Consider the following 25,247-nt stretch of genomic DNA (forward strand, 5'->3'; position numbering starts at 1 on the left):
ATTAGCTAGTCTAGGACTGCGTTTAGCCTATCGATGCGGATATACGCGTCTAGAAAAGAGAGCGGGCTAGCATGATGAACGTAATTGAAGCGATTTGGCGAGCAAGATACCTGTGGGCAATGAGTATTGAAATTGTGGCATCTATCAATCTTTCACAGCTTTGTAAAGTGACCAGAGTGAGTTTCGACTGCAATTACGTCCCACGTACGCGCTGGCGGTTGCCAGGTCGACGTCGGCTAATTTTCCCAAAGTGGGCCGACGAAAACACACCCTTGCACCTCCGATGAACCTCACCCATTGCCAACCGCCAGCACCACTCACTCAGCACTCGCTCAACGCCCCAAGATGCCTCCAAAAATAATATACGGCAAGAAGAAGACATCAGCCCGGCCACGGACAAGCTTCACAAACTTCATTTCGCCAGAGAAGGCTGTCGTGCTGGCCGAGACTGAGAGCAAGAAGACGAACAGCATCGCAAAGGAAAATTGGCGGCAACAGCTTGAAGATGCAGCACAAAGCACGACACAGATAACGGAGAAAGACGGTGATGTGGTGCTACTGGAGGACGGCTTGGGAAGTTTGTGCTTGGAGCAAACACAAACTACTGAAGACGAGGTTGTGCCAAAGAAAAAGTCCAAGTCACAGAAAGCCGAGCAAAAGTACAAGGCAGGCGAAACGAAACAGGATGGCATTGTGATAGACGACGCTCTGGAGCTGAGCATGAAGGCTTTATCGATCGACTACCCCGCGCAAGAGGACGCGGTAGCGCGGCAAAAGTCGGGTAAAATGCGCAAAGTTCTCACAAATCGGGATGCAAATGCTGGGAAGGAATTCGACTGCCGGAAACAAGCTACTCAGAAACGACCAAAGCGAGTGAGTCTGGAGTGTATAGAGCCCAAGAAAGAGGGCGACACACCTTTTCGGAAACAAAAACCTAGGGAAAAGGTGCATTTGAAGCCGCAATTGCCCACTCCCGAGCCAACACCCGAACCTGACGACATCTACTCTGCATATGCTTCTCCGCTCTTGGCACTCAGCGATAGAAGAAAGGTCTTCTCCTTTAAAGACTGGTCCGCAGAGCTGGAACCTCATTTCGAGATTACCAAGATCGCAGAAGCTTCATTCTCGGAAGTATACCGTCTATCAGCTACATCAGCAACGAACGGCATTAGGGAAGAGTCGGTACTGAAGGTTGTCCCGCTGAAGACGCCTCCAGATGCACCTCTTCCAAGTCAACTGCAGACGCGAGCGGTTAGGGACCGAGAGGGCCAGGCAGCAAAAGAGATGGCGGAGCGTGAGGAAAAGGACCAGTGGAAGTCCCATGTCCCTGATGTTCTCTCGGAGGTCAAACTCCTGCAGAACCTGAACCACATTCCCGGCTTCACCGTCTTCCGCGACTTGACCATTGTCCAAGGCCGGCCATCGTCTTCCTTCAACAGCGCCTGGACCAGCTGGAACAAATCAAGACCGCGGGGCAAGAAGAGTGAATTTCCCGATCCAAGCAAGAAAGCCAGCTACGACGACACGCAACTATGGGCTATCGTCGAAATGCAAGACGCTGGCACGGACTGCGAGAAGATCATGGAACTTGGCGGCTTGGGCTCGATATGGGAAGTGTGGGATGTCTTTTGGGGCGTCTGCTTGAGCGTCGCGAAGGCGGAAGAGGCGTGCAAATTTGAACATCGCGATCTACATCTGGGCAACATTTGTGTTCGATCTTCACGGCCGGAAGGTGATACGAAGCAACCGAATATCAAGGACCCGTTACGGCGGAAGCTGCGTTTCACAGGCCTCGAAACAACAGTCATCGATTACACACTCTCCCGTGCGGATATTGTATCTGCATCTTCACGACGATCTTCTGCCCTGTCCTCTGAATCCACCGCCAACTCTTCGTCGAGCCTTGGGGTACCTGAGGCGGACGTTGCGTACCTTGACCTAGATAAAGATCCCGCTCTCTTCGAAGGCGACGCTTCCGAAGAATACCAGTACGAAATATACCGCTACATGCGCGGCGCAGCACTCTACAACAACCCTTTGCAATCAGCTCCCACCACCGTTGTAGAAGCACCAGCGACCCCGCGCCGCTCGCCGCGAAAGAACACGCATATACGTTTCGACGAGGAAGACACTCCGCGTCGCTCGCCACGGAAAGCCGCAGCAGCTCAGATTGATGACGTGGCAACGAGGAAGACAGAGGTTGAAGGAGATGTGTGGAGGGCGTTTTATCCCAAGACAAATCTCGTATGGATGCACTTCTTGCTGCACAAGCTCCTTAACCATCTGAAAAGCTACAACGCCACGCCAGACCAGCTATCAACCAAGGACATCATGCAGAACATCGATCTCAATCTCGACACCGCCGACGAGCAGAAGGTCAAGAAGAAAGCTATCAATTTGTACAAGGTCTTGCTGAAAGTGAGCGAGCGGCTGTGTCCGGTTGCACTGGGTCGGGACGACGGCTTGAGCAGCGTGAAGGAATTGGTTGTTTTGGCGCTTGAGGAGCGGTGGTTGAGAATCGGTGATGTTGCAGGGTAGACGTGCCTGTTATGATTTGAACGAATGGAGACGACTTGCATTTCTGGGTGTTCGTGGGAGTATGGGTATTGCATAGTATAACATGACGTAGCGATGCATTGTTAGCACAGATGGCGTTTTGGTTTTAACGATTTACATTGCGTCACGCGACTATCTTTTTCTGAGATTGAATTGGAATGATGAAAATGCATTTACGATCTATTACAAGCTCTTGCACCGATATTATCTCGTGCAATTACTATTACTTATTGTCCTTCTTCTCTAAACTCCTGGTTCCTCTGAACTATTATTCGTAATCTTCCTCAAAGCAAATCGCCTACGCTCCAAACTTGCAAATAGCACCGCAGTAATCTATTCAGATCAATCAAAGAGAACGCGCCTTATCACTAGCACCCTTTGGACCCGTGAGGCGCGCCTTCTTCACTGGTTGCGACCGCGTCAGTGTTGGCAAAGGCGAAGGTGTACGCGGCGATTGTGAAGCAAGCGAGGAAAGTGGAGAAGACAACGCGGGGCTTGGGGCGCGTTGCTGTACGCCTTCAGCTTCCTCTTTCTCTTCACTGCTCTCTCCGCTGACATTCTTCGTCACAGACTGTGCGGGTGCAGATTTCGCCTCCTCTTCGTCAGCCTGATTCTCGTCGTCGTCTGAGGAGGAGGAGTACACGAAGCCATATCCCCTGCTAGTGGACTCTTGCATTCCTCCACGCTTGCGCTTTGTGCCACGGGCACGCGTTGAAGCAGATGGGTAGTTGGATGAAGAGGCCTTTTGCGAGGCGGCAGGGGTCGTTCGTGGAGTGTCGTCGTCCGCTAGTGAAGGTTCTCCACGGACAGAAGAGGATACGTGTGGGCCTGTGGATGAAGAGGTTATGGACTGAGTGTGGTTGCTTGGATCCGCATGTTGCTCGCCATTCCAAGAGGATGTTCGTGTGACGGCTTTGTCGTCGGCAGGATGAGTGTTTAGTACCTCTTGACCCTCTCGTTTGCTGGGGTCCTTGACACCGTACACTGCTTTCTTGTCGACGATGCCCGAATCATGGTCATCGGGAATAGGAATATGCTCCACTTTGATATTTATGGCCGGCTCCTCAGGCAACAGGCCCTTGTAAATACCCGTTGTGAGCCCGTTCTTGTTCAGCACACCTGCTGCTTTTCGCGAGGACTTTTGCTCAGCGCGCTTCATGGGCTTGTTGAGATATGCCTGACGAACGGCCTCGCGAATTTGGAAGGTCAGCAGTGTGTTGAAAGAAGGTTTGAAGTCCTCTTCGTACAGGAAGAAACCTTGCGGAGGAGCGTCGGGTATACTGGTATGTATTCCCAAGAGGAGGTTCACCAAGTAAGCCAACCGCGCCTCGCTACCGTTGAAGCTCTGTGATGCCGATGAGGGTTGATATCCGTTAAGACATATAGCAAGTTCATTGAACTGATCCATGATCAGAGCAGCCTTTTCCGCTTTGTGGAATACGAAAAGCATTGTATCGGCGAACAACTTGTTAGGAGCTCGCTGCTGGATATACGCCTCCAAGATGGGGAGCCAGTTACTGCACTCTTTGAGTGCGGTGAGGTATAAGTTGTTGTACTTAGCCGGCCCCGGCTTGGAAAGTATGGCCTGGAGCTCAGGATGCGCCATGCGGTGTAGCACCTTCGCCGCAGAGGGAAGATATGCCTCGAACGATTCGGCAATCTTCATGCCCGACATGGTCATCCCCTCGACATAGGCGCGGAGATTGTTTAGTTCGCCCAACTCTTGTTGGTCGTAGTCGCCAGTAGCTTTTGGGTTGACGTGAGCATGCTTCTGCTGTACACGTTGGTCCCCACCGCGCTCAAGATCAATTTGAGTCCGGCAGTCTTCGCAGTGCCCGAAAATGTTTTGATTTGCTACGATTCTGGTCGGGGTATCTACGGACGGGATGCATATGGCTGGTGCACAGTCGATGCCCTGGACAAGATGGAACATCCTTGCGTAGTCGCAAAGCAGGGTATTTTGGGCTGTAGAGGAGATGTCCTCATGCCCGCACTCGGTGTAAAGAATGTGGGAGAAGCCGCACATGTTTGATATCTAGGTGAAGCGGATTAAGGTGGTTCGATACGAAAATTTGCTGAAGTCGAGGCTAAAGTGCTGAAGTAGTGAAGTTGAGTGTTGAGCTTGAAATTGAGTTGATTGTACTTGAAAGCTTTTCCGTTATGCAGCTAAACAGACTAGAGAGGATAGAACTTGGGTGAATGTGTGAGGCTCGTGGGGGTATTACTAGCTGGGTTGGAAGACCAGAAGAACAATAGAGTTGTTGGGCAACAATCAACGTACATTGACATAGTGAATAATCATTGTCCCAAGCCTTTGAAGAAATAATCTGGTCTAACAAGTAACTTCATCTTAACTATGTTGGCATAAGAGAGTTTATACAATGTCTGACTGAATATTAACAAAGGGCACAGCGAGCATTCATGTACGAAATACCGTTTGCTGGGTAATTGTGCTCAAGCAAATCAAAATACCGACGAGTGTCTCACTTGTTGAGTGCATTGACTTTCTCTGCATGCTCATAGACCAGTTGTTTAGCCTCTGCGTCCTCCAAGTAGATTGTGAATCCGTCGTCGTGGTTTCTGCCGTATGAGTAACCCCCGTACCCAAACTGCCAGTACAGATCCGACATCCCCTCCTTGATGCTGGTAGCCTGCCACAGACCAAGGGCTTGAGTTCTCGTGATGTTGGATGTCTTGTTCTGGACCTCTTTTCTCTTAGCATCAGTTAGCCAGCCATACTCTTCGTGCACGACTGGCTTCCCGACTTTGCGTCCGGCTTCGGCATGGTCAATGATCCATTGATTGGTCCACTCGACTGTCTTCGACCACCAATCCGGGTAGGAGTGAAGTGTGCCGAAATCAATATTTTTTAGGGTAAGTTCTTTGTCGAAATCACCCCCGTCATATCCATTGTAGAATCCATCATCGCTTGCCCTATTAAAGCCGCCTTCGCTACCTGTGGTGACGAGATGGTCTGAATCAATAGATTTGATAAACGTGCTAATCTCATCAACCCAAGCAGTGAGTGTGTCGGGTGTACAGTTGGCACTTCGAGGCAGGTTGCGCACGCCGTCAGCACCACAGCGAGGCTCGTTGCCGAGTTCCCAGGCAAAAATAGCGGGGGACTTAGCGTAGCGCTTCACAATCGCTTTGACGTATTTCTTGAATGCCTTCTTGATTTTAGGAACTCGGTAGAACTACTGTGTATCAGCTTGGATGCCGACGAATGTCCACAAAGAAATTACAACTTACATCGTCGTGGTACTTCCCACCTAGGTTCGTAGTATAGACGTCCATGCCACCGTAATCAGCCCAATTATTTGTCAAGGCAACAATGAGCTTGATTCCAGTCTTCTCTGCGGCTGCGACAACTTTGTCAAACGGTGCAAGGTTGATCTCTTGAGTACCGTTGCTCCACCATTGCATGACATTCGGGCTGGGGCCAGCACCCTCACCACCGTATTGAGGCAGCCCGCCTGGAATGGTCGTTCTGTTCCGCTCATTAAAGCCCCAGGTTCGGAAGACATTCAGTCCCGCCTTCTTTGCAGCAGTGAGACCAGCTTCGACGTCCGATGCGAGCTGGAAACCTGTCAGTATGCCAAGAATTAAAGGAAGGTATAGACTTACATCATTGAAGGGGAAGTAGTAGGCATTGCTTCCGGCGAAGTAGAAATTCTTCCCATCAAGCTTGAAAACATTGCCTTTGGTTGTGACGAATCCAGCTGGAACTTTCTTGCCAGTCACTGCAGCTGCAGCACCGGAGGCTAGCAGAAGAAGGGCAGCAACCTTATAGAGCATATTGATAGTCCTTCCGTTCGTAGGAGCTCCAAGTTTACAACGGCGAAATTCTCAATGCCTCCACGCACAATGTCACATATGTACTTCTTTAGACCCTGAGCAAGTCCACGCTATGCCTCTTCCAACACGGAGCGACGATGTTTGAGATCGCCCCGTGCTCGAATGTACTCCCCCGCATTATATTGCGATCGTAGTGGTGAGTCTTTCTCTGATTGGCGCAATTTAACCTTGTCAAGCTTCCGTAGCCAGGGTCGGCTTTTCCAGAACATCCAGAGCCCGGGAGAACCTATAAGAAGTGACGCTGAGCCAAATACCTGGAATTGCGGACCTGCAACCGTTGAATGACCACTTTGAAGTTCTTGGAGCCGAACTGCCTGTACCAGGACGAGGTCTGTTCATGCCACCCTTCCTTGCATCCTTCGTCCGGAGGTACCCTCCGAAAGCACATGTCCTTCTCTCTATGCTGATATTTACTTGGCTGCATTTGCGACGAAGCTGCTCAAAGATACAGGACAGACGGTTTAGAGGGTATTATTGCTGGTATAGCGAAGAAGTGCAAGTATATGGCTTTATTGCTTCCGATTTTGCCCTTTTCCTACATCTTCTGGTCCAGATTGGCATGACGGAACCAAGGATGCTCCAGAGCTTCTGGCGCAATGATCCTCCTTGCTGGATCTAAGTTCGTCATCTTCGTTATCAAGTCCCTAAACTCCATATCCACGTAATGCCACATCGTAAAGGGCTTTCTCGGCCTCTCCGCGTCAAAGTCTCCCGCGAGAGCAATGAGGCGCTCGAAAAAAGGGTTTTCTTCTCCAATATGCTGAAGTAGGCCCTTCAAGTCATCCTCGTTTCCGAAATAAGAGATATGTCTCCGGAGGATATGCCACCAGGCGTCGTCCCCACCCAGCTCTTCATCGCTTATGCGAAGGACCATGTCGTTGAGCATCACGTAGATCGCCACCAGCCCGAAGGAGAACATGTCGGACGGGGTGTTCTGTCGTGCTCGGGCCCAAGACTCCGGGCTTCTCCAAAGCTGGTTTCCGCAAAGGCAACCCTTCAGGTTTTTCCCAGGTGGGAGGAGCACCGCATCCTCCAAGTCTGATATTTGAACTCTTCGGATAGTAAGATCACTACCGGGGATCTCTTCATAGTCAAGAAGGATATTATTGGGCTTGATGTCTACTAAGCTGTTAGCCCCTACTTTTCTTCTAGGGTTCTCCGATGTAAAACAACAGAAGTAGAACTTACCAGTGTGGACGATTCCTCTCTCGTGAAGCTCAGCCAGCCCAGTGAGAGCACTTCTGAGGATACTTCTCCTCGTCTCCTTGGATAAGGGCCTCTGGATTATCTGAAGGAGGTCATCAGCTAGAAAGTGATAGACGAACAGCTCAAAGTCTGGAATGGTATCAACCACCGTCCGCAAGTTGGAACATGAAGCTAAGGGTTTTTGTAATTCTTGCTGATACTCGAATTCCCCTGGTATCATGTTTTTGATGATAAAATTCTCGCCTTCAGCACTTGACATGACAGTTTAGCATGATATTAGAGTCCTTGCGTAGGGTTCAGAAAGTACATACCTCGCCCGGTATACGCATGACAACTGGGTTCGTCGCTCAGCAAGGATTTCCTGGATGATGTATGTTTGCCCTGAATAGCCGCGAAGAGTTGCTCCTATTGAGAAGCCTTCGAACTGTTTTTGTGATGAAGACGACATCGTCCGGTGACGGGAATAGCGGCCGGTAGCTAATGAGACTGTGTATATGCTCTGCGCACGGGAACAAATAATGGAAAGAGAATTGCGAAGACAGGGGGGTAGCCTTAGCCCTAGCATCATTATCGAATTGTTACGGGGCGAGATAGTATCATAGTTGTTGAGGTTAAAAGTTCGGGCCAATGTTTACGAGTTATGTGGCACAACTTCAGGTACACGGTCGGCGGAACTCCGGTGGTAAACTATAGCCAATGATATGTTAGTTCTTAGTAACATTTAATATTTACTAGTAATAGAAGGAAAGTAGCTTAGAGTAATATACTAACCTAGTAGTAGCTAAGGTTTGAATATCCTTTGCGGGATAAACAGTTTTGGTCCTCCAGCACTCCATTTCCATTGAATAATTGATTCATTTATAGATTGATCTGGTTATACCCCGATGCTTACTGTACGAGGTCTAATATTCCTAGCTTACGGTCGCGAGTTCATAGCCGTATTTAAACAAAAGGCATGCCTCACGATCTCCACGTCAAGTCCGAGATTTGAACCATGGTTGAGTGTCGGCTTAGACACACCTATCCGAAGAGCCGTAACATTATGAACATGTTCGCTCTTAAGGCAACCATATAGGCTAGTAATGGTTTAATATTATAATTCTGGGAGTAGGAGCTTCTAAAGCCGTTCCTTCCCCGTGATTACCGAGGAAAGCGCTCAAGGAAATACGTTTGCCAAGGCCTCACTGTGCAGGCATGAGGATTCAATTGCCTCGCGTCGGACTAGATCACGCTGCAGCTCGTCATGATCTCGACCCCCTCCGTGAACCAGTAGGTGGACCGTCTTGACCCCTCATTGACTCTTGTGTTGAGGTGAGAGAAGGACTCGAAACTGTTTGCTACAAAGCTGTTCATGGTCTAATGCTGCGGACAAGTATAACATGTATCACCTTCTCTCCCATTATCAGGCCCGTAGTAAAGGCACTCTTATATCGCCGCCGTAGCAACGGAGTGTTTTGGTCTCACAGGGCTTTCCCCGCTCAACCGCACGAGCCCCTCAGCAAACGGGCCACGGGTCGTCAGCCTTCTACTTACACTACTCCTAGCCTTGCTTTCTACACCTCTATACTCAATTCAAATATTAGTGACATTAAACTCCACTAAATTGTCTGCAACTACTAATCGTAGAACCACGACAATTAGCCACTAGCCGCGTTTCTTCGCCATGAAAGCCTTGACCTTCATCCTCGCCCTGCTAGGCTTACTCACGATCACTCTCGCTTGCAATGAAGGGGAGGAGAAGTGCTGCTCTACTTGGTTTGGCTGCCAATGCGAGGGTGGCAAATGGTAAGCAAGCACTCCACAAACGACATGTGAGACAGATACTGACCTCGTGTCTCCATCCATTAGGGTCAACAAGCTTGGTTGCCAGAAAGGCTCACGCTGTATCATGAAGAATGGAGAGTACATCTGCAGGCGTCGAAGCACGCTTTCCCGCAATGAGGAGGAGAACATTATCGGTCTTCCCATCAGTCCTATCGCCGTGCCTGTGGCTCCTATCGACGCTGCCCATGATGTCAACACTGCACTCGACCACGGCCCTTTCCCGACTGTGAGTGAGCTATCTCCTCGCGCTGAAGCTACGCCGCCTATGTGCTCAAGCTTCACGGTCTTCTGTGCCTCTTCTAATAAAGGAGGCCTGGTGTCTTACTGTGCGCCTGGTATTGCCCCCAAAGTGCTTTATCAGTGTGCTCAAGGCAAGTACTGCGTCGGCGTTACCGATGAGTCGAAACACGTCGCGGATCTTCATTGCGCAAAGGAATCCCCGCCTCTACCGCCTAACCCGTCCCCTCAGCCTACTCAGCCTCCTCGCCTTGCCGAATTCACTATCCCGGTCGATATCGAGGCTAAGGTGTACTGCGAAGGCAAACAAATGATGTACATAGAGCCTGGTTCTTCGCCCGAAGTTGTGCATACTTGCAATGAAGACTACTATTGCACCGGAAATGACAACCCTTGGGAGGGCCGCATTCAACTTTCCTGCCAGTACGAGGACCCCGCTGTCTCCACGCCCGGACATTCGCATCCCGTTTCGACTGCTACACCAACTACCACTCTTTACGATACTGGGCCTCACATGGCTCGAGCCGATCCCGTGCCTTCAGGAATAGCTGCACTCATCGAGAACGTGCCCAATACCGCCGGGGACACTGCCGACACATCCACGGTGATGTGTGGTTTCTGTATCAACATGCAGGACCGTAGATCGGAGCTCACAGGCATCGGCGTGTGTAACACTATCGCCAATGATGGACAGTACCGTGCGTGCTCGAACCAGTATTGCGGTCTCTGCGTTATCTTCAGGTAACTCATCCTAACCCCCGTTGTGAAGGCTTCCGGATATTCAAGTGCTAATTCATGGATAGGGGCAAAGGATGTCAGGGCGACATAGTCCACTGGGGGGGTCCGGGCGCTGGCTCCTTTGACGCCAAGGGTGGGCAGAGTCATTACTGTCTCTAATGCCGACTCTGGATGTCGAGATTCGGTAGAATAATCCCTAGGATTGGAGCGATTGCTCGCAGGGACGGACATGGTCAGCATGTGTAGTACATAATCACGGCTCGACACGACCCATCTTTCCGGCTCTTTGCATCTTCGATTTACCTATGTGGCCTGCTGAATCTGCGGCTAGGATAACGGAGTAGATAAAAAAGCAATGTGACTCGTATACCTCCATGGAGTGCAAGACGTTACTGATGTGCTGTACGACCTTAGCTGTTAAAAGATGTCTAATTGAATATACACACGACTTTCTGAAATCAGGTACGAGATCGTAGTCTCCTGCTGACCACAGCAATAAAGACGCATACGTCGTCGCCAAGGTGCTAACGATGTCTTGGTCGGAGCGGCCCGCCAAAAGTCCGAACGCCTGTCTCCTGTAACATCAACTCTCCACTCCTGCCTGTAACACAATCACATCACATCACTCCCAATCTAATCTCGCTCAACCCTTGGTCAAAAGATGTCCCCTTCTAGATTCTTCACACGTCATTGATATCTCAGCGAAAGTCCTTCCATCGGCTTCGCTGTTATTGAGTAAACCTGGTATACCAAGCCAATGCGGAAGGTCGCCAGCGCCGCCGATCTACTAGCCGGCAATCAATCACAATCCCCGGATCTCACGGAAACAGATGGATTCGAAACACCCCTCATCTACGCGTGACCATTCGCTAGCCACAAGGCTCAATCACGCCCGTTGTTCATGCACATGCCCGTTCGGGAAGCTCACTGGCTGCAGGCGATTTAATTCCCTGTCGATCACCCACATAGCGGCAGGGTGGTTAGGCTAGATTTAGGCTTATCGTGGATAGCGATATTAAATGGCTAGGTGAAGGCTTGCGGAGTACCACTATGCTGGATGCAGCTTCCCTGGCGAGCCTTTTGCCCCGTGAGAAGTTAAGGCGCGTTGGGCAGGTGTAAAGAATGTGTACCGCAAGGCTTCGTGCCTAGAGGTATATAAGAGGTAGCCACATACTCTTTTTCACATCCTGTTTCCTCGCCTATCCTTCACATTATTTCCTAGACTGCGGTCATCATGAAGTTCCTTGGGGTCACTCTCGCCTCTCTAGGTCTGGCATCCGCCGCCTCGGTCACGAAGAAGGTCAGCTACGACGACTGGAAGGTGTACCGCGTGAACGTTGGCTCCAACACAGCCAAATTCAATGACGTGGTGAGCAAGCTGCAACTCGAGACATGGAAGGGCAAGCCCGCGTCCAGCGACGTAGTCGACGTCATGGTCCCTCCCTCGCAAATCTCGGACTTTGTGACATCTACCGAAGGCATCGAGACCAGGATCATGCATGAGAACCTTGGCGTGTCTATAGCTGACGAGGAGAGCTTTGGCGTGTATGCTGGTAATTTACTCCACAAAAGGAATACTATGAGCGTAGCGCTGACCGGGAATATCAGCCGGCGTTGCTCCGGATGCCACCTGGTTCAATTCGTACCATTCGATCGCCGACCATCACCAATGGATTACGGATCTTGTAGCTGCATATCCTAGCAACGCTGAGGTTTTCTCTGCGGGTAAGTCTGTCGAAGGACGAGACATCAAAGGCATCCATATCTGGGGTAGCGGCGGCAAAGGATCACAGAAGGGCGTAGTCTGGCACGGAACCGTCCACGCGCGAGAATGGATCACTACCATGGTAAACTCCAACCCTCCAAGGCACTTCTAAGTTCGAATCATACTAATCCGATTCAGGTTGTCGAATACGCAGCCTACCAACTGCTCACAAACTCCGCCTCCGCCGCGTTGAAGAACAAGTTCGACTACTACATCATCCCCATTGTTAACCCAGACGGCTTCGCTTTCTCCCAAACAAGCGACCGCTTGTGGCGCAAGAACCGCCAGACCACACCAACTGCATCTTGCGTCGGGCGCGACATTAACCGCAACTGGCCTTCGCATTGGGACCAGCGCGGCGGCGCCTCCACGTCGCCCTGCGCACAGGACTACAAGGGCCCATCGGCCGGCGACGGCGTCGAGACCAAGGCGCTCAAAGCCCACCTCGACAGCGTCGCAGCAGGCAAGGGTGTACAGCTGTATATGGATATTCACTCATACTCCCAACTTTGGATGTACCCCTACGGCTGGACGTGCTCTGGCGTCTTGCCCAACGCTGCGAAATACCAGTCGCTCACTCAAGGTGCTATTGCAGCCGTCAAGGCGGTGCATGGTACGCAGTTTACCGGTGGACCCATTTGCAACACGATCTACCAGGTGAGCGGCGATAGTGTGGACTATGCTTTCGAAGTGGCAAAGGCGAACTACTCCATGACGGTTGAGCTACGGGATACGGGGGACTTTGGCTTCGTTCTGCCGGCAAACCAGATTGTTCCGAGTGGTGAGGAGACGTGGGCTGGGCTGTCTTATCTGCTCAAGAATATCTAGAGTAGATAGCTGTAGCGTAGAGACCTCAGAGTTGATATAGATTGTACACCGTTGCCTAAGATTGTGTTGGCGAGAAGAGTGCATTGCTCTCTGAAATTGTGCCTGTGGAATTCTGCCGAACCAGAAAAAGGATGAGTTTATTACGTATACAGATTGACCTCGCCTAGGACGCAAGCCCTTCTCCTTCCACCCCTTTTATATAAATAGATACTCGTTTATATATAAGACAACCTTGATCAAGTTTCTCTAGAACCAAAGTCAAACTAGGGCCTTATTGACACAGCTATTTTTAATTTTAAGTACAGTCAACGATAACAAAGAGTAGGTATGCAACGCACAATTAGAGCTATAATCTCATCTTGACATTTAATCCCCTACACGACGACATGTATGTAGTAAAAAAAATATTAGCACTTGGTTGTACATTAAAAGTCGAAGGTACTTAACACGAGTATATATATAGTCCATCAGAACAGCATGCCCAGCTCGTTGTTATCGAACCCCATTCCCTCAAATCCTAAGCCCTGCGCATTCCACCCCATATCCAATGGCAAAAACCCATTCCACAAAGCAGCTTCATCCTGCGCCTGCGCTCCACCACCACCATGCACTGCAAACTCACTTACAGCACCCAAATCTGTCCACCCAAAATCTCCCATCTGCTCCGTCAACGCAGGACTCTCGCCAGTCCCCACACTTCCCGCGCTAGCCTGCGGACTCTGTTGTGCAGCCGGCACATGCTGCGGGAACCCGTTCTGATCCACAGGGTTAGAAGCATAATGCGTGCCCGGATGGCGAAAGTTAGACCGCGCCGTCTTGTCCTTTCGCGGGACTTTGGCCCAGAGCAGTTTAAGCAATTGACTGTACCGACTGCCTGGGTGCTGTATTCCACTCCCAGTGGCACTTCCCACGGCGCTTCTTTGTAATCTGGCTACTGTTTCGTTGATCATGGCGCGAATAGCGCGATCTTCGTCGGCGGAGATGACGCCCGTGCAGCGCGCGCGGTACAGGAAGACGCCTGCGTACACGAGGTATAGATAGTACCGCAACGGCATGAAGCGTAGCGAGCGCTCTGGGTCAACAAAGTTGTTCACGGTTGTTAAGATGGCTTTTGCGGCGTCGAGGCCTTCGTATATAAATCGCGCGTCGCCTACTGCGCCGACGTTATTTACGAAGACGCGTTGGGGAACTTGCATGCCCTGTCCGCTTCCTCCTCCACTACCACTAGTCACACCGACACCCAAGTCTGCACTCGAAGAACTGGTGGTACTAGCGGGAAGAGCGCGCAGAACCGTGGCCTGGAACGCAAAGGCATTGGTGTACAGACGCAGATAGTCGTATGACATGAGAAGACTGGCTTTAAGGGGCGGAGAGCATGTCAGTGTGCCCCAGACACTTTTCCACCCATAGATAGCCGAGCGGAAGTCGTCGATGAATTTGATGTAGCTGCCGCTCATATGTGAGCGAAAACTAGACCCAGGGTTTGAATACAGCGTGTCATGAACGTTACTGAATAGCTGCGTAAGCTCCAGGTTCGCCTGGAAGATGGAGGCGTAATCTTCCTCGTTGGGACTGCGCGGTATCAGCGAGGGATAGTCTTCTCGTCGAAGGGTAGTGAGTGGTCCTGGACCGCGGGACCAGAATGCTTTTCCGATTCTGATACTAATGTGTCGGTCGGATACGTATGCTGCTGTCCATATGAGTCTTTTGCGGTTGTGATTTGGGTCTTTTCCTTGGTCGACGAAGCGGAAGGAATAGCGGTCCAAGGCAAGGAAGTATGCGATCCTCAGCGCAAGGCCGACGTGCATCCAGCTCTCCTTATCCTCTTCTCCTTTACCAACGTGGCCCGAACCGCGCTGCGTATAAGGTGCCCATTCTGCCAGTAGTAGTAGCGCCTCTACAGCCTCGATATCAGCGTCGCCCCCTGCTGCTAGGTCCGACACCAGGCTCTTCATGTGTTCGGAACAAGCTTCGTATATGTGGGGTTCGTCGACTAGATCCTTCGAGGCGATGAGGAGGATGGCAGTAAGGAGGTGAGGTTCTTTTTTGACCATGTCTGCTAGCTTCGACGTTTCGAATGCATGCGCTGGAGCTAGTGGGTAGTACGGATGATACTGCTGCTGGAATCGCACGAGAAGCTGACACAGCGAGTGGACAGTGAGTATACCCCGGTCTAGTAACGGATATGAAAAGGACAAGGGCGCTGGCATGCTGGATATCGAGGGCCCGACCTGTCCAGTATTCATCCCATTTCCCTCGTTCTCGTTGGAGCTTGTTTCGCCCGCGACTCTGGCTAGTATGCCCAGCGCATCGGAAGGGTTTTGTAGGTTCGAGAACGGAAGCTCGTCGGTATGTGAGGACTCGGATCGCGTCGCGTGGCTATCTTCGTACTGCGGTGGCACTCTGGATTCCGACCATGTGCCCAAGTTTCCCAACGTATGGAAGCTCCCATCTTCAGGCGCGACGACCGTCAACGATGGGAGAGGTGGTTGAACATGCGGTTGCGATTCGTCTGTACGTCTTTTCCGGACTCGTCGCCCGCCGCGGTTGCTGCCACCTAGTACGCAGTCGAGATTGTCGCGTTTGCATCGCAGGCAGGGTATCGAGTTGTCAGAGTCTCTGGAGGGAATTAATATCTGTACAGCAGCCTGGGTGAATTGAATCCTTTGTGGCCTCCTCGAAACACAGCTGAAAAGTAGTCGAAGACAAACATCTCCTCTGTCTCGACAGAAGCAATGGCTTTCGAGGCTATAGCCGACGCATAGAAAGAAGCGCAAACTTACAACAGACATCTACTCTTTCGCTTCCTACAGTTTAGACAGGCAATCTGTGTTCTTTTACTCTTTGACGCGTCGTCATCCTGGTTGACGGAACCCTGCGCGCCAAAAGGCGAGGATTGTGGGGCATTTGTTTCCATGCCTCATCCTGGAGCGAGGGAGATGTCGGTGTTTGAAGATGTCGGGAACTATAGAACGCGGGGGTCTGTTGGCGTCGGGTACTGGCGATTGTGCCGGCATGTCGAGGTCGTCGCATTATGGCCGGTACAAGGAGGACCTTCAATGAATTTTAGTATTGGGATCTTGAAGTATGATATCTATGGAGTAAACTGTGAACTTTCGAGCTTAGGGAGCTTGATAAATCATGTTGTTCACTACTTGCTCGTTCGGCTATGTGTCTCCACCGCACGCGGGAGCCCCTGAATCCACCAATCACGAATTTTTCGCACGATCCGCTTGGCAGTTCCTGAGCTAATAAACCTTCTCTCGAGGAGAGATCTCATTAGGCTTGCTGTGTGACAGGTGAGGATTGATTTACCTTGGTTATAAGATATACAAAAGATCATTTCTTCATCAAATCACGGCTCGGTGGTGTAGTTGGTTATCACGTCAGTCTAACAGCTATTTAGCGCAACACTGAAGGTCCCGTGTTCGAGCCACGGCTGAGTCATCCTTTTTGTTTCTGCCTTCTGGGGTATCGATACGGGTTGCCACACCAAGCTCAAGACATGATTGTGATTTCTGTCGACGGCCATCGGGATACCGACCTGCGGTGATCCAACACCCGGCGCTTCTCCTTTTTGCACCGCCTGCCATGTCTCGTCGCTTGAAGTACTCTGGCCTTCTGCGCCTTTGCTCCCTTTCACGGCATTCCCATACCGTTTTCCATACTACTATCCTCATTCCAATAAGACGAAATGAAGGGAGGAGCCAGAGTAGTAGACCTAGAAGACCTGAAGCGGCGCGCTCGTCAGGCAAACGCACCACCAGCTCCTCTAACCGCTGAGGCTGTCAAGGAGAGCCTGAAACCATCTGCATATGTATCATATAAGTTTGCGATACAGAAATGGTCTAGGTAAGTTACCTCTCATAGAGTTATTGACTATGCTGACTGTCTAGCTTTTCTGAAGACTATCTCGGGAAGCCGGTGGTTGACCAACGATTTACGGAAGCACCGACAATCCACGAGATCAAGCTTTATCTAGAATGGCTTGCTCAAACGTGCACCGGTACAATCGACGAAGCTATTACTGACTCCACCGCTTTCAACCGATTCAACAGTCTGAAGCGTGCAATCAATATTCACACGGGCCACAAATACACCAAGCAGGAGAATGAGGCAGTGAGTACTTTCATCCTCACAGACCTGGTTCGACGAGGTCTAGTGTCAACGTCCGCCCATGCAAAACCAATTGCTACATATCCAGTGGCCAAAGACATCCTATGGTTTCTCATCGCTAGCGACGAGCACCAAACCCTTCATTCTCGCACAAGGGTTCAGCTGGTTTTTCTTATCCAGATCATGGCCTTCACAGGTGTCCGGCCAGGAGAAGTCATCGAGTCAGACGCCTGGCCTAATAGCAACGAAGGCTTGCTCTACAAGGATATTGACCTCGTTTATTCGCAAAACAAGGACAATCCCGGTTGGCGCATCAACGTTAGGCTTAGAAATCGGAAAGGGCATCGAGAATACAAGAAACACGCGTAGGTATCCTTCGTGGCTGGCTTTTCAGATCACTGACTACTGTATAGACCTATCATCATCTTATGTGAACGTCCAAGGCAGCGATGGATGTGCCCCGTGACATGGTTTTTGTCACTCGCTTTCGCAGATAACGCATTTTCAGACTTGGTGTCATACGATGATCTCGAGAACGCAAAGCCCATTGTAGGCAGTGAATTTTACACGGCCAAGTACAAGCCTGGCGTTCGGGAGCGACCTGTTATGCGAAATGCGCTTCAGAATGGAACCATCTCCGATACCAGGATCTGGACCTACGATAGTTTGAACAGCATTCTGAAGAATGTCGGTCAGAGAGCTGGCTATCAAGAGAAGCTCAGTGCGTACTGCTTCAGGAGGGCTTTTGCACGTGCGGTAGAAAGTAAGTGTTGTATTTCGACTATGGGTACAACGCTTACATGTTGACAGAGGTCGCTACAGCCTTGGAGAGAAGAACTTTGCTATCACATAATAGCGATAGTACAGGGCAAAGTTACGTCTCGGGATTCGTTGGCATTGACTGTCAATCAATAGTTCTAGGAGAAGAGCAGCGTCCCAAACTTTACGACGAGGCCAGCTCCATGATGGCAAAGCGGAACTTACTTGCGCCCCGTCCGTCGGGCTCCACGCTGACCGAACCACGGCGTGTAATTGATGTGACTATGTCGTCGCTGTCCTCGGCACAGATGTACCAGCTCAGACGGCGTGGAAGAGCGGAGGCTTACCAAAAAGACCGTGAAGCTTTTCTTGAGGGAACGGGCAGTCCAACAAGAGCAGGGGAAATGAGACAGGCAACTTCTCTCAAACAAACACCTTCTCGCAAGCCGTCTCGTTATTTGAAAGCAGTCCTGAAGTTCGAACTGGAGCGCAAAGCCATCATCGATCTTATGTTTAGCGATGGCGAACTTCATGACGAGCTTTCTTTCCAAACAATCCTTGGACCCCTGATTAAGCTAGCCATGCCTCAGAAGAAGTGCTGGGCATATGTAACCGCAGAACCGACCAATGACGGCCGCTGCAGAGTTTGCAGAACGGATCTGACCCAGTAAGTACATCTTCTTGTTTCTCTGATTTCTTCTAATAGACAATTAGGTTGCGGGCATACCAAATGCATGGCCATTTGCTTCAATGTGCACGCCAACGACGTATCAATGAAGAAAGAGAACGTATGGCAGGCCAGTTTGCGCTGAGTCGTACGTGTCTTTGGAACGATTGCGATTACCGTTTCGAAGGTAAACCCTGCGAGATGTATGTGCGCCATGTCGCACGCCACCTCGACCAAATGAGATCGCATCAGTGCCTATGGGCCGGCTGCTGCAAGAGTTTCGAAAGAAGCAGGGACCTTGCCCACCACATTTCCAAGGAGCACCGCGTCCCCAACGAATGGACGATGCCCACAAGGATGCATTACTGTTATGAGCATGGCTTGTGGTGTCAGTCTGACGAGGTGTGGGATGCGCACCTTCAGAAAGAACATTTCGACGTCCTAGACAGATTCTGCGGTCTTATAAAGGATGGCGGGGTGGTTGGGGTCGCTGCACACTGTTTGTGTTGCCTAGGGGCTGATAAACCTCTACCGGTGCGCTTCGCCCAGTTCACCGACATCGATGTCCTGCACCGGCATATCAAGTCGCATCTGGAGCGGTTTGGCGTCCCAAATATGTGCCCTCATCCACTGTGCGAAGATGCATTGAACTCAGAGTCGGACTTCTGGAGTCACGCTAATGTTATACATGGCGTCACACCATTCGGGCCCCGAAGGACCAAGCGGAAAACGCCGGATTCAGACAGTAGTGAAATGGATCAACGCCTGAACAAGCGTAGTGTCGTGGAGATAGGCACAGTAACAGGACACAGCGACGAGGACGGGGCGACTTAGAGCGGGACGTTTCTAGCGTTTGGAGCTGAGCGTCCGCCCTGAGGTCCTCGCAGGATAACAGGACGGCGGAAAAGCCTAACTGCTGACGACGACGACGTGGCTGGTGGCATGCAGAACTGCAACGCCGCATTACGACGACGGGGAGTAGTGCTGGGGTCTCGTACGACTTCAGCGCTTAGAGTGTGTACCGGTGGGGAGGTCTTGACGCGCGCTGGAAGGTGGTATGTCGATTCGCTGTAGCTGTAGTCATACAATAAATGAGCTATTTTAAGAGTGAAATAACAAACTGGAGGGATCATATATAATGCATTGATGCCTCGTAGCAAGAGTCGCAGACATGACTTCACCACACAACGTACGCAGGATGCCGGTTCACCGCGTAAAACAGTCCGAGCGCCGGCTCGCCAAGCTCAGTAAAAGGCGTGCCACAAGCGCGACGCCTTCACCTGTACGAATACCCTCACCGCTGGCATTGGAACTTGAGCACCAGGCTCGACTCACTGTGGACTTTGAGGACCCGCAAGAGTCGCAGGCATTTCCGCTCTTTCGTTCGTCTACTTCCTGTGGTTCTCCTCACCAGGCATCGAAACCGACGCGCCAGCAGCAACTCGAAGCTCAACTGCACAACATCCTTCAAGAGTTGGACGAAACTTCATCTGAGCCTCTCCCCGCGTATTGTGAAAATTCAGCGATCCCACGCAGCTCCACGCCTACCGACTCTGCTCTTGTGACCAGCAAAGACGTCTTGCCGAATACCGTCTCGGTGCACCAAAGCCAGGTGAGTTTAGAACCCCAAGCCTGATAGCAAACAAAAGCTTACAATCTTAGACCTCGTCAAAGACGTATCACGTTCCCAATCCCCCTCCGCGCATCTATACGCAAGCCCCTAAACTCCAGTCTCGACTCAACACACTAGTTCGAAAGGCGAGTCAGCTCTGCCAGATGTCCGAGACGGAGGTATACATGATAGTTCGCTTTGGTGGGAGCTTCTACGTATACAACTCAGTTGACTCGGCATCAAGGTCTGCTCCACAACCGAAGGTTTGCTTCCACTCGCCTTGTACGGCGATCGCTCACTGATTACAGGCCTACGAGCAGGTTGTTAACGTAGCCGTCGCGGCTAGTAGTAATGGTCAAATGGTATGATACTTTGTAGTGAGAAACCAACATTGCAGGCGAATCATCTATTAACTACATATAACGGTGTATCTAAATGCCCATATCTATTCGTTCGTCAGCTTTATCTCGTTGTTTCGTGAACTCACACACCTCGATAATCCCAGGATTCGCAGCTAGAGAGGTACTCGTAGTGCTCCACTACCGCAACCGGGAATATTCTGTTACGTAGTTTTCGTGGAATTGATGCTGTCCTTTTGAGTAGCTCGATGTATTTCGTAAGAAAAGTCATATTTGCGTCGAGAGGTTGGATGGTGTGGTCTTACAGTCGGATACACTTACAACTAATCGCTAAGTACAGCAAGCGTGTTGCGCGTCTCCCGGAAGTAGCTGTGAAGCATCAGCTTAGGGTTGCAAAGATCCTGTGACTGTAAGCTAGAGTACGTTCACGGTTAACAGTTGTGCTGTGACGCTGAATTTCTATGACTTAAAGATTTTGTTGGCTAATCTAACACTAATCACCCTGAGCTATTCGACAAGCAAGTATATCATCCCTCCAACATTCAGCATAAGAGTAACGGAACCCCTCTGTAGTCTCCCAGAACCACATACTATATTGGTTAAGATCAGCTTTGGCTTCTTCTGAACGAACCAGCTACAAAGAAGATTAGAAGATGGCGCTAAAATATGATGTGGTAACCTTACAAGACACGGCTCGTCTTCACCGAATTGTGAGTCGAGAGGATAGTGGTCTCGGATGCAGTAACAGGGCCGAAGGATTGAGAACGTTGCGTTCACCGCAAATCCCAGAGGGAGAGTATAGCAAACGTCGTTTCCTACGGGAACAGAGGATTGGGGCAGGCCTGACACGCCACCAAGCAACATGATTGAAGAGAGAAAGCCTAGCATGTCTAGAATTAGTAGCTATAGATTTGGCTGGCCGTTCCACCTTAATTTAAGCGCGGCAGTGACGAACGCAAGCGAACCTGCCGGGGATACGGGTCCTGGCCCCAGGACTCGGTACCTATTCTGCGAACAGGCTGGCCCAAGCGCAAGCATGTTAAGCGCTGTGCTTGCAGGATACAGGGATCGGTATTGCTGATCGCTGCACGCAACAACCATCTTCTAGAACCCGTAACCTGATCAAGATTAGCGATGGCACATGATGTGCGTACACTGCACGTTCCAAGCGCCTGCAACAATGTCAGCCAAAGTACGCCTAAGTTGCGGCACAGTAACTCTCCACAACCCATAGGAAGCGTGAAAGTTATCAGGTAGTCGCTCGATCTTCTGCTGTCCCTTCCACCGCCAGTCACCCGCCTTTTCCGCTTAGCTATCAAGTCTACGCAATGAATTCAACCTCATCTCCAACAGCTCCACCCCCCTACGAAGCGGAAGGAATAGACCTTCAATGGAGGATTAGAAATGCCAAGTACCGCTCCGCGTTTGCCACGAACGGCCGGCCCGGAGTAGAGGACTATCGAGCTCATATAGAATGCATGAAAGACTCATTCCTTGAGTTCAGCCACGTAAGTTAAGCAAACCACTTGATAGGTGAAGACTAAACATGCTAGGGTGTTGGCTCCCCGGCAGAGTACCAATGTCTCGATGCTCCCCAGGTTATTGACGTACAATACAGTCAAGCGTTCAGCAATATCGAACGACTTATTTGCGAATATCAGGAATCTCTACGCAAGATCAAACCGCTGCATGAAGAAGACGTTCTCTTCCTTCTACTTGGGCGCTTTTCCCAGTCCTCAGGCGCGAGCGTATACATGGAAGTTAGGAGGCCTGGAGATGTACAGGTCTATGATTCGACCATTTCTGAACCAAGTGTGAGTTGCATTGATCGTTTCGAAACGTGTTAATTCTAACGAGAATAGTATACGGCAGCAATGCAAGAACATCTGGTCCATGCATCTGGCGTCATCAATGCCGAATACTCCCTACCCCCGGCACGAGAACCGTCTCAAATAGATAGCCCACGAGGTAATCCGTTGGAACAAACCTACTATGTTCCAATTCCACAAACGCCATCTGATACGGAGATCGAGTGTTCGGTCACCATGAATTTTCCAGAAATGGTACATTCAAATCCCCATCAGCCCGAGTACACAGACCCCAGCGACACGCCGCCAATGTACATGGATGTGCACAATAATTTAGTTGCACCTACTAATGACTGGGCCGTGCTCCCGGAAAAGCTGCAGCCCCCAGTCTTCCGCGTGCACAGGTGCCATCATCGGTGTGTGGAACGTGGCGGCGAAGATGACGCCTTTGAACTGCCATTCGGGTTTCCCGAAGTCGTACACCATATATACGAGGCTCCAGAGAACGTAAGTCCGTATGTTATGTCCTCTCAAAATTGTACTTACTCTCGACAGTTCTATCATACTGGGTTTTACGTTCATAATCTATTTGGTCATTCCCTGCCTTACACCGACGGCGGTGTCCAAGCATTCGAATGCCACATACTGCCGAATGAAACACGAGTATTCATCACAATCGAGCGTAAAGGAGATATGCTAGTTTACAACTGCTTTCGGGATGAGGAGGTAAGTCACGCTGATACACTCGACTATGGTACCAACACGATAAGCAGGTCTGGGTCTCGTGCCATGAGCATCACGAGGAATGCTCCGGGTGCTGATAGGAGTCCAAGTTGGTTTGAATACAGTACTCTGAATTGTAAACTAGTTACGTAAATTAAGCTTCTTTCATTATAATGCATGTGTACATATCTCCCAACGCGCATGTGGTTGCTGTCCAACGGATGCCCGAGTGAATTTGCAGGCATGAAGGTGAAACGCCCTCCCCCATTCCTGTTTGCCGTTCAGGGGGCAGCACAGCCCCATATGTGACATCGCCCCAGACTTTAAATAGTGCCCCGAACTACAGCAAACGGGTTCACATTAGGATGGTTCAGGATTCTGCCGAATTCTGGAGCCTGTAATTCATGCCATATTACGGGTATTTGGCACAAGGGGAAAACTATAAAGATGCTCACAAATATCCCAACCGTCAGATATACCAAACAAGCATGTGCTGGATAATCTTAAGCTACTCTCCCGAAACCGCGGCAAAGAACTCTCAGGAAGAGTTCAGCGACGAGCCACCTCGATACATGTAATTAAGTCCTCCAATGGCCTGTCAAACTCACTGATTCATAATTGTAGTGACCTCACCTCCGAGCAGAAGCTGGAGAAAGCTGGAACTCTCCCAGAAACGTCAGGAAAGCAGCGCCCACGCCAATTTCGATTAATTGAAGCATTTCATTCAACCCTCGAACGCCTTCTGAAGGCTCACTATGGTAAGTCATCACGCTGCTTCTTACGAATAGAACTAATGAGCGGCAGAGGGTAAGGATAGGCGGCAAAATGACACCCTCGAGTCCTAGAGGGTCCTCACGGGGAGCTTCGAAAGGAGGGGGGCTTCACGGGCCTGTACTGATCGGTCTAATTGTGACAATTCTTATCACCATAGCATTACTAGCCTTCATTGTCTGGAAGCGAGGTCACTTGAAAGCACTGTTGCAGAATTGGCAGGGAGGTTCATCCCCAAAAGACAAGGCTGTAGATGCTAGTAGACTAGACACTGCTTAATACATGAAGTACCAATAAGACATGCCGCATCATCCGGATACCTGTGGCAATCATTGCGTCAATGGCTATCCAATAAAGTGTTGAGAACTCCTTCCAAAGAGAACAGAACATGATAGAGTTGAGTGGCACAACATCGCTTTTCCAGCACACCTCTACCTCATTTGAATGGTCGTAAGCATGGTGCAATGCGCTTTCGATATCCATACAGATAGTGTCGGTGGAGTGACTCCCTTGCAGCTTCGCACTTAAAGAGTAAATGACAGCGTGCGGGGGCGCTCTACAACTGGCTAGAAACTCGAGGATTCGCTCAGCTGACATGACTTGATCCACAAACTCCACTTGGATATAAAGGCCCGTGGACTTTATCAAGATGGCGGAGCATGAAGCGATAGAACGTATATCTGAGTTATTCTGGTCTTGCATCCAGCTCAGACGCGGCGGTGTCCTCGGAAGTTGTCTATCTTGAAAAGCTGGGGCTGGAAGCAATTTCGCGGGAGGGCTTGAGATATGTGGTAGATCGTCCTGGACCTCCGTGTCAAGAAGGTGTCCAAGGTGAGCGTAGATGAGGACGCTAGCATCTCCTGATGAGCTGGCATTGGATGTAGACTCTTGTGAAGGGTGGATGCCGCAAATGTGTTCTTGGGGGAGGTTGGTGATGGTGCAAGGCAACAAGACGAGGGTGGCAGATTTCTCGGTACTATCCCACTCAATCGTAAAAGGAAGACCTTGTCCACTGCTTGACTGTTAGCTCTTATTATTGGGGTCACACATGCCTTACTTACCTTCGGAAGATTTCATCGAGGCCGTATTTCCTATGTTGAGAGGACTCCATTGATCTACTGCTTGTGTCCACCCAGACAGCTTATATGTCCTTAACAGATCCCAGCCAGATCGGGGGCTGTCGGAGCACGCTATCACCGTACCAGGTTCTGCATGCTGAGACACGCTACCCTTCAGGACAACGCTTATGACGCCGCGTTGGTGAATATGCATGCGTGATCTCCGGGAGGTGGACCTGTCGGAGAGGAGCGGCACAACTTTGACACCAACAAGCTCCCACAGCCCCCCCATCATGAAGCCAGGAAATGTTCGCTGCGGCCGATACAAGCCTCCGTATGGGTCACATGAACTAATAGTGGCA

At 50.5% G+C, this 25,247-nt stretch overlaps 11 protein-coding genes and 1 non-coding gene across 12 annotated transcripts; 7 read left to right on the forward strand and 5 right to left on the reverse strand.

The window, feature by feature from the left end:
* The first annotated feature begins 198 nt into the window (after positions 1-198).
* K460DRAFT_202033 (uncharacterized protein) lies at positions 199-2,609 on the forward strand. The gene has a single exon (XM_040927193.1). It carries the CDS (start codon positions 346-348, stop codon positions 2,536-2,538), a length of 2,193 nt encoding a protein of 730 aa, XP_040782647.1. The 5' UTR covers positions 199-345; the 3' UTR covers positions 2,539-2,609.
* A 293-nt stretch (positions 2,610-2,902) lies between these two features.
* Positions 2,903-4,582, reverse strand: K460DRAFT_359813 (uncharacterized protein; the record flags this gene model as incomplete). The annotated part of the gene is made up of 1 exon (XM_040932220.1): positions 2,903-4,582. One exon carries the CDS (start codon positions 4,580-4,582, stop codon positions 2,903-2,905), a length of 1,680 nt encoding a protein of 559 aa, XP_040782648.1.
* A 457-nt stretch (positions 4,583-5,039) lies between these two features.
* Positions 5,040-6,354, reverse strand: K460DRAFT_380991 (glycoside hydrolase family 5 protein; the record flags this gene model as incomplete). Its single annotated transcript, XM_040935312.1, has 3 exons — positions 5,040-5,753; positions 5,809-6,135; positions 6,184-6,354. 3 exons carry the CDS (start codon positions 6,352-6,354, stop codon positions 5,040-5,042), a joined length of 1,212 nt encoding a protein of 403 aa, XP_040782649.1.
* A 595-nt stretch (positions 6,355-6,949) lies between these two features.
* K460DRAFT_410698 (kinase-like protein) lies at positions 6,950-8,068 on the reverse strand (the record flags this gene model as incomplete). Its single annotated transcript, XM_040937403.1, has 3 exons — positions 6,950-7,533; positions 7,603-7,871; positions 7,932-8,068. 3 exons carry the CDS (start codon positions 8,066-8,068, stop codon positions 6,950-6,952), a joined length of 990 nt encoding a protein of 329 aa, XP_040782650.1.
* A 1,215-nt stretch (positions 8,069-9,283) lies between these two features.
* On the forward strand, positions 9,284-10,510 carry K460DRAFT_359816 (uncharacterized protein; the record flags this gene model as incomplete). Its single annotated transcript, XM_040932221.1, has 3 exons — positions 9,284-9,405; positions 9,469-10,379; positions 10,485-10,510. 3 exons carry the CDS (start codon positions 9,284-9,286, stop codon positions 10,508-10,510), a joined length of 1,059 nt encoding a protein of 352 aa, XP_040782651.1.
* Positions 10,511-11,504: 994 nt separating this feature from the next.
* K460DRAFT_371306 (uncharacterized protein) lies at positions 11,505-13,243 on the forward strand. The gene is made up of 3 exons (XM_040934326.1): positions 11,505-11,972; positions 12,028-12,266; positions 12,323-13,243. Exons 1-3 carry the CDS (start codon positions 11,654-11,656, stop codon positions 13,010-13,012), a joined length of 1,248 nt encoding a protein of 415 aa, XP_040782652.1. The 5' UTR covers positions 11,505-11,653; the 3' UTR covers positions 13,013-13,243.
* A 68-nt stretch (positions 13,244-13,311) lies between these two features.
* K460DRAFT_322422 (uncharacterized protein) lies at positions 13,312-16,120 on the reverse strand. Its single transcript, XM_040930516.1, has 2 exons — positions 15,796-16,120; positions 13,312-15,631 (listed from the first exon to the last, which is right to left on the reverse strand). The coding sequence occupies exons 1-2, from the start codon at positions 15,927-15,929 to the stop codon at positions 13,480-13,482; spliced, it is 2,286 nt and encodes a 761-aa protein (XP_040782653.1). The 5' UTR covers positions 15,930-16,120; the 3' UTR covers positions 13,312-13,479.
* Positions 16,121-16,371: 251 nt separating this feature from the next.
* Positions 16,372-16,459, forward strand: K460DRAFT_t72. Its single transcript has one exon. It is a non-coding gene; the product is annotated as a tRNA-Val (tRNA).
* A 59-nt stretch (positions 16,460-16,518) lies between these two features.
* Positions 16,519-19,655, forward strand: K460DRAFT_371308 (uncharacterized protein). The gene is made up of 5 exons (XM_040934327.1): positions 16,519-16,864; positions 16,909-17,493; positions 17,542-17,891; positions 17,939-18,546; positions 18,615-19,655. The coding sequence occupies exons 1-5, from the start codon at positions 16,707-16,709 to the stop codon at positions 19,386-19,388; spliced, it is 2,475 nt and encodes an 824-aa protein (XP_040782654.1). The 5' UTR covers positions 16,519-16,706; the 3' UTR covers positions 19,389-19,655.
* A 69-nt stretch (positions 19,656-19,724) lies between these two features.
* Positions 19,725-20,594, forward strand: K460DRAFT_371310 (uncharacterized protein). The gene is made up of 3 exons (XM_040934328.1): positions 19,725-20,166; positions 20,217-20,429; positions 20,475-20,594. The coding sequence occupies exons 1-3, from the start codon at positions 19,753-19,755 to the stop codon at positions 20,532-20,534; spliced, it is 687 nt and encodes a 228-aa protein (XP_040782655.1). The 5' UTR covers positions 19,725-19,752; the 3' UTR covers positions 20,535-20,594.
* Positions 20,595-21,819: 1,225 nt separating this feature from the next.
* Positions 21,820-23,124, forward strand: K460DRAFT_322426 (uncharacterized protein; the record flags this gene model as incomplete). The annotated part of the gene is made up of 4 exons (XM_040930517.1): positions 21,820-22,033; positions 22,079-22,339; positions 22,388-22,840; positions 22,889-23,124. Coding segments are annotated over exons 1-4 (1,128 nt in total), but the record flags the coding sequence as incomplete, so codon positions are not given.
* A 1,198-nt stretch (positions 23,125-24,322) lies between these two features.
* On the reverse strand, positions 24,323-25,177 carry K460DRAFT_421104 (uncharacterized protein; the record flags this gene model as incomplete). Its single annotated transcript, XM_040938119.1, has 2 exons — positions 24,323-24,839; positions 24,889-25,177. The coding sequence occupies 2 exons, from the start codon at positions 25,175-25,177 to the stop codon at positions 24,535-24,537; spliced, it is 594 nt and encodes a 197-aa protein (XP_040782657.1). The 3' UTR covers positions 24,323-24,534.
* Positions 25,178-25,247: the final 70 nt, after the last annotated feature.

This window comes from Cucurbitaria berberidis, assembly GCF_010015615.1.
Source record: "Cucurbitaria berberidis CBS 394.84 unplaced genomic scaffold K460scaffold_7, whole genome shotgun sequence".
In the NCBI taxonomy this organism is placed as follows: Eukaryota; Fungi; Ascomycota; class Dothideomycetes; order Pleosporales; family Cucurbitariaceae; genus Cucurbitaria; species Cucurbitaria berberidis.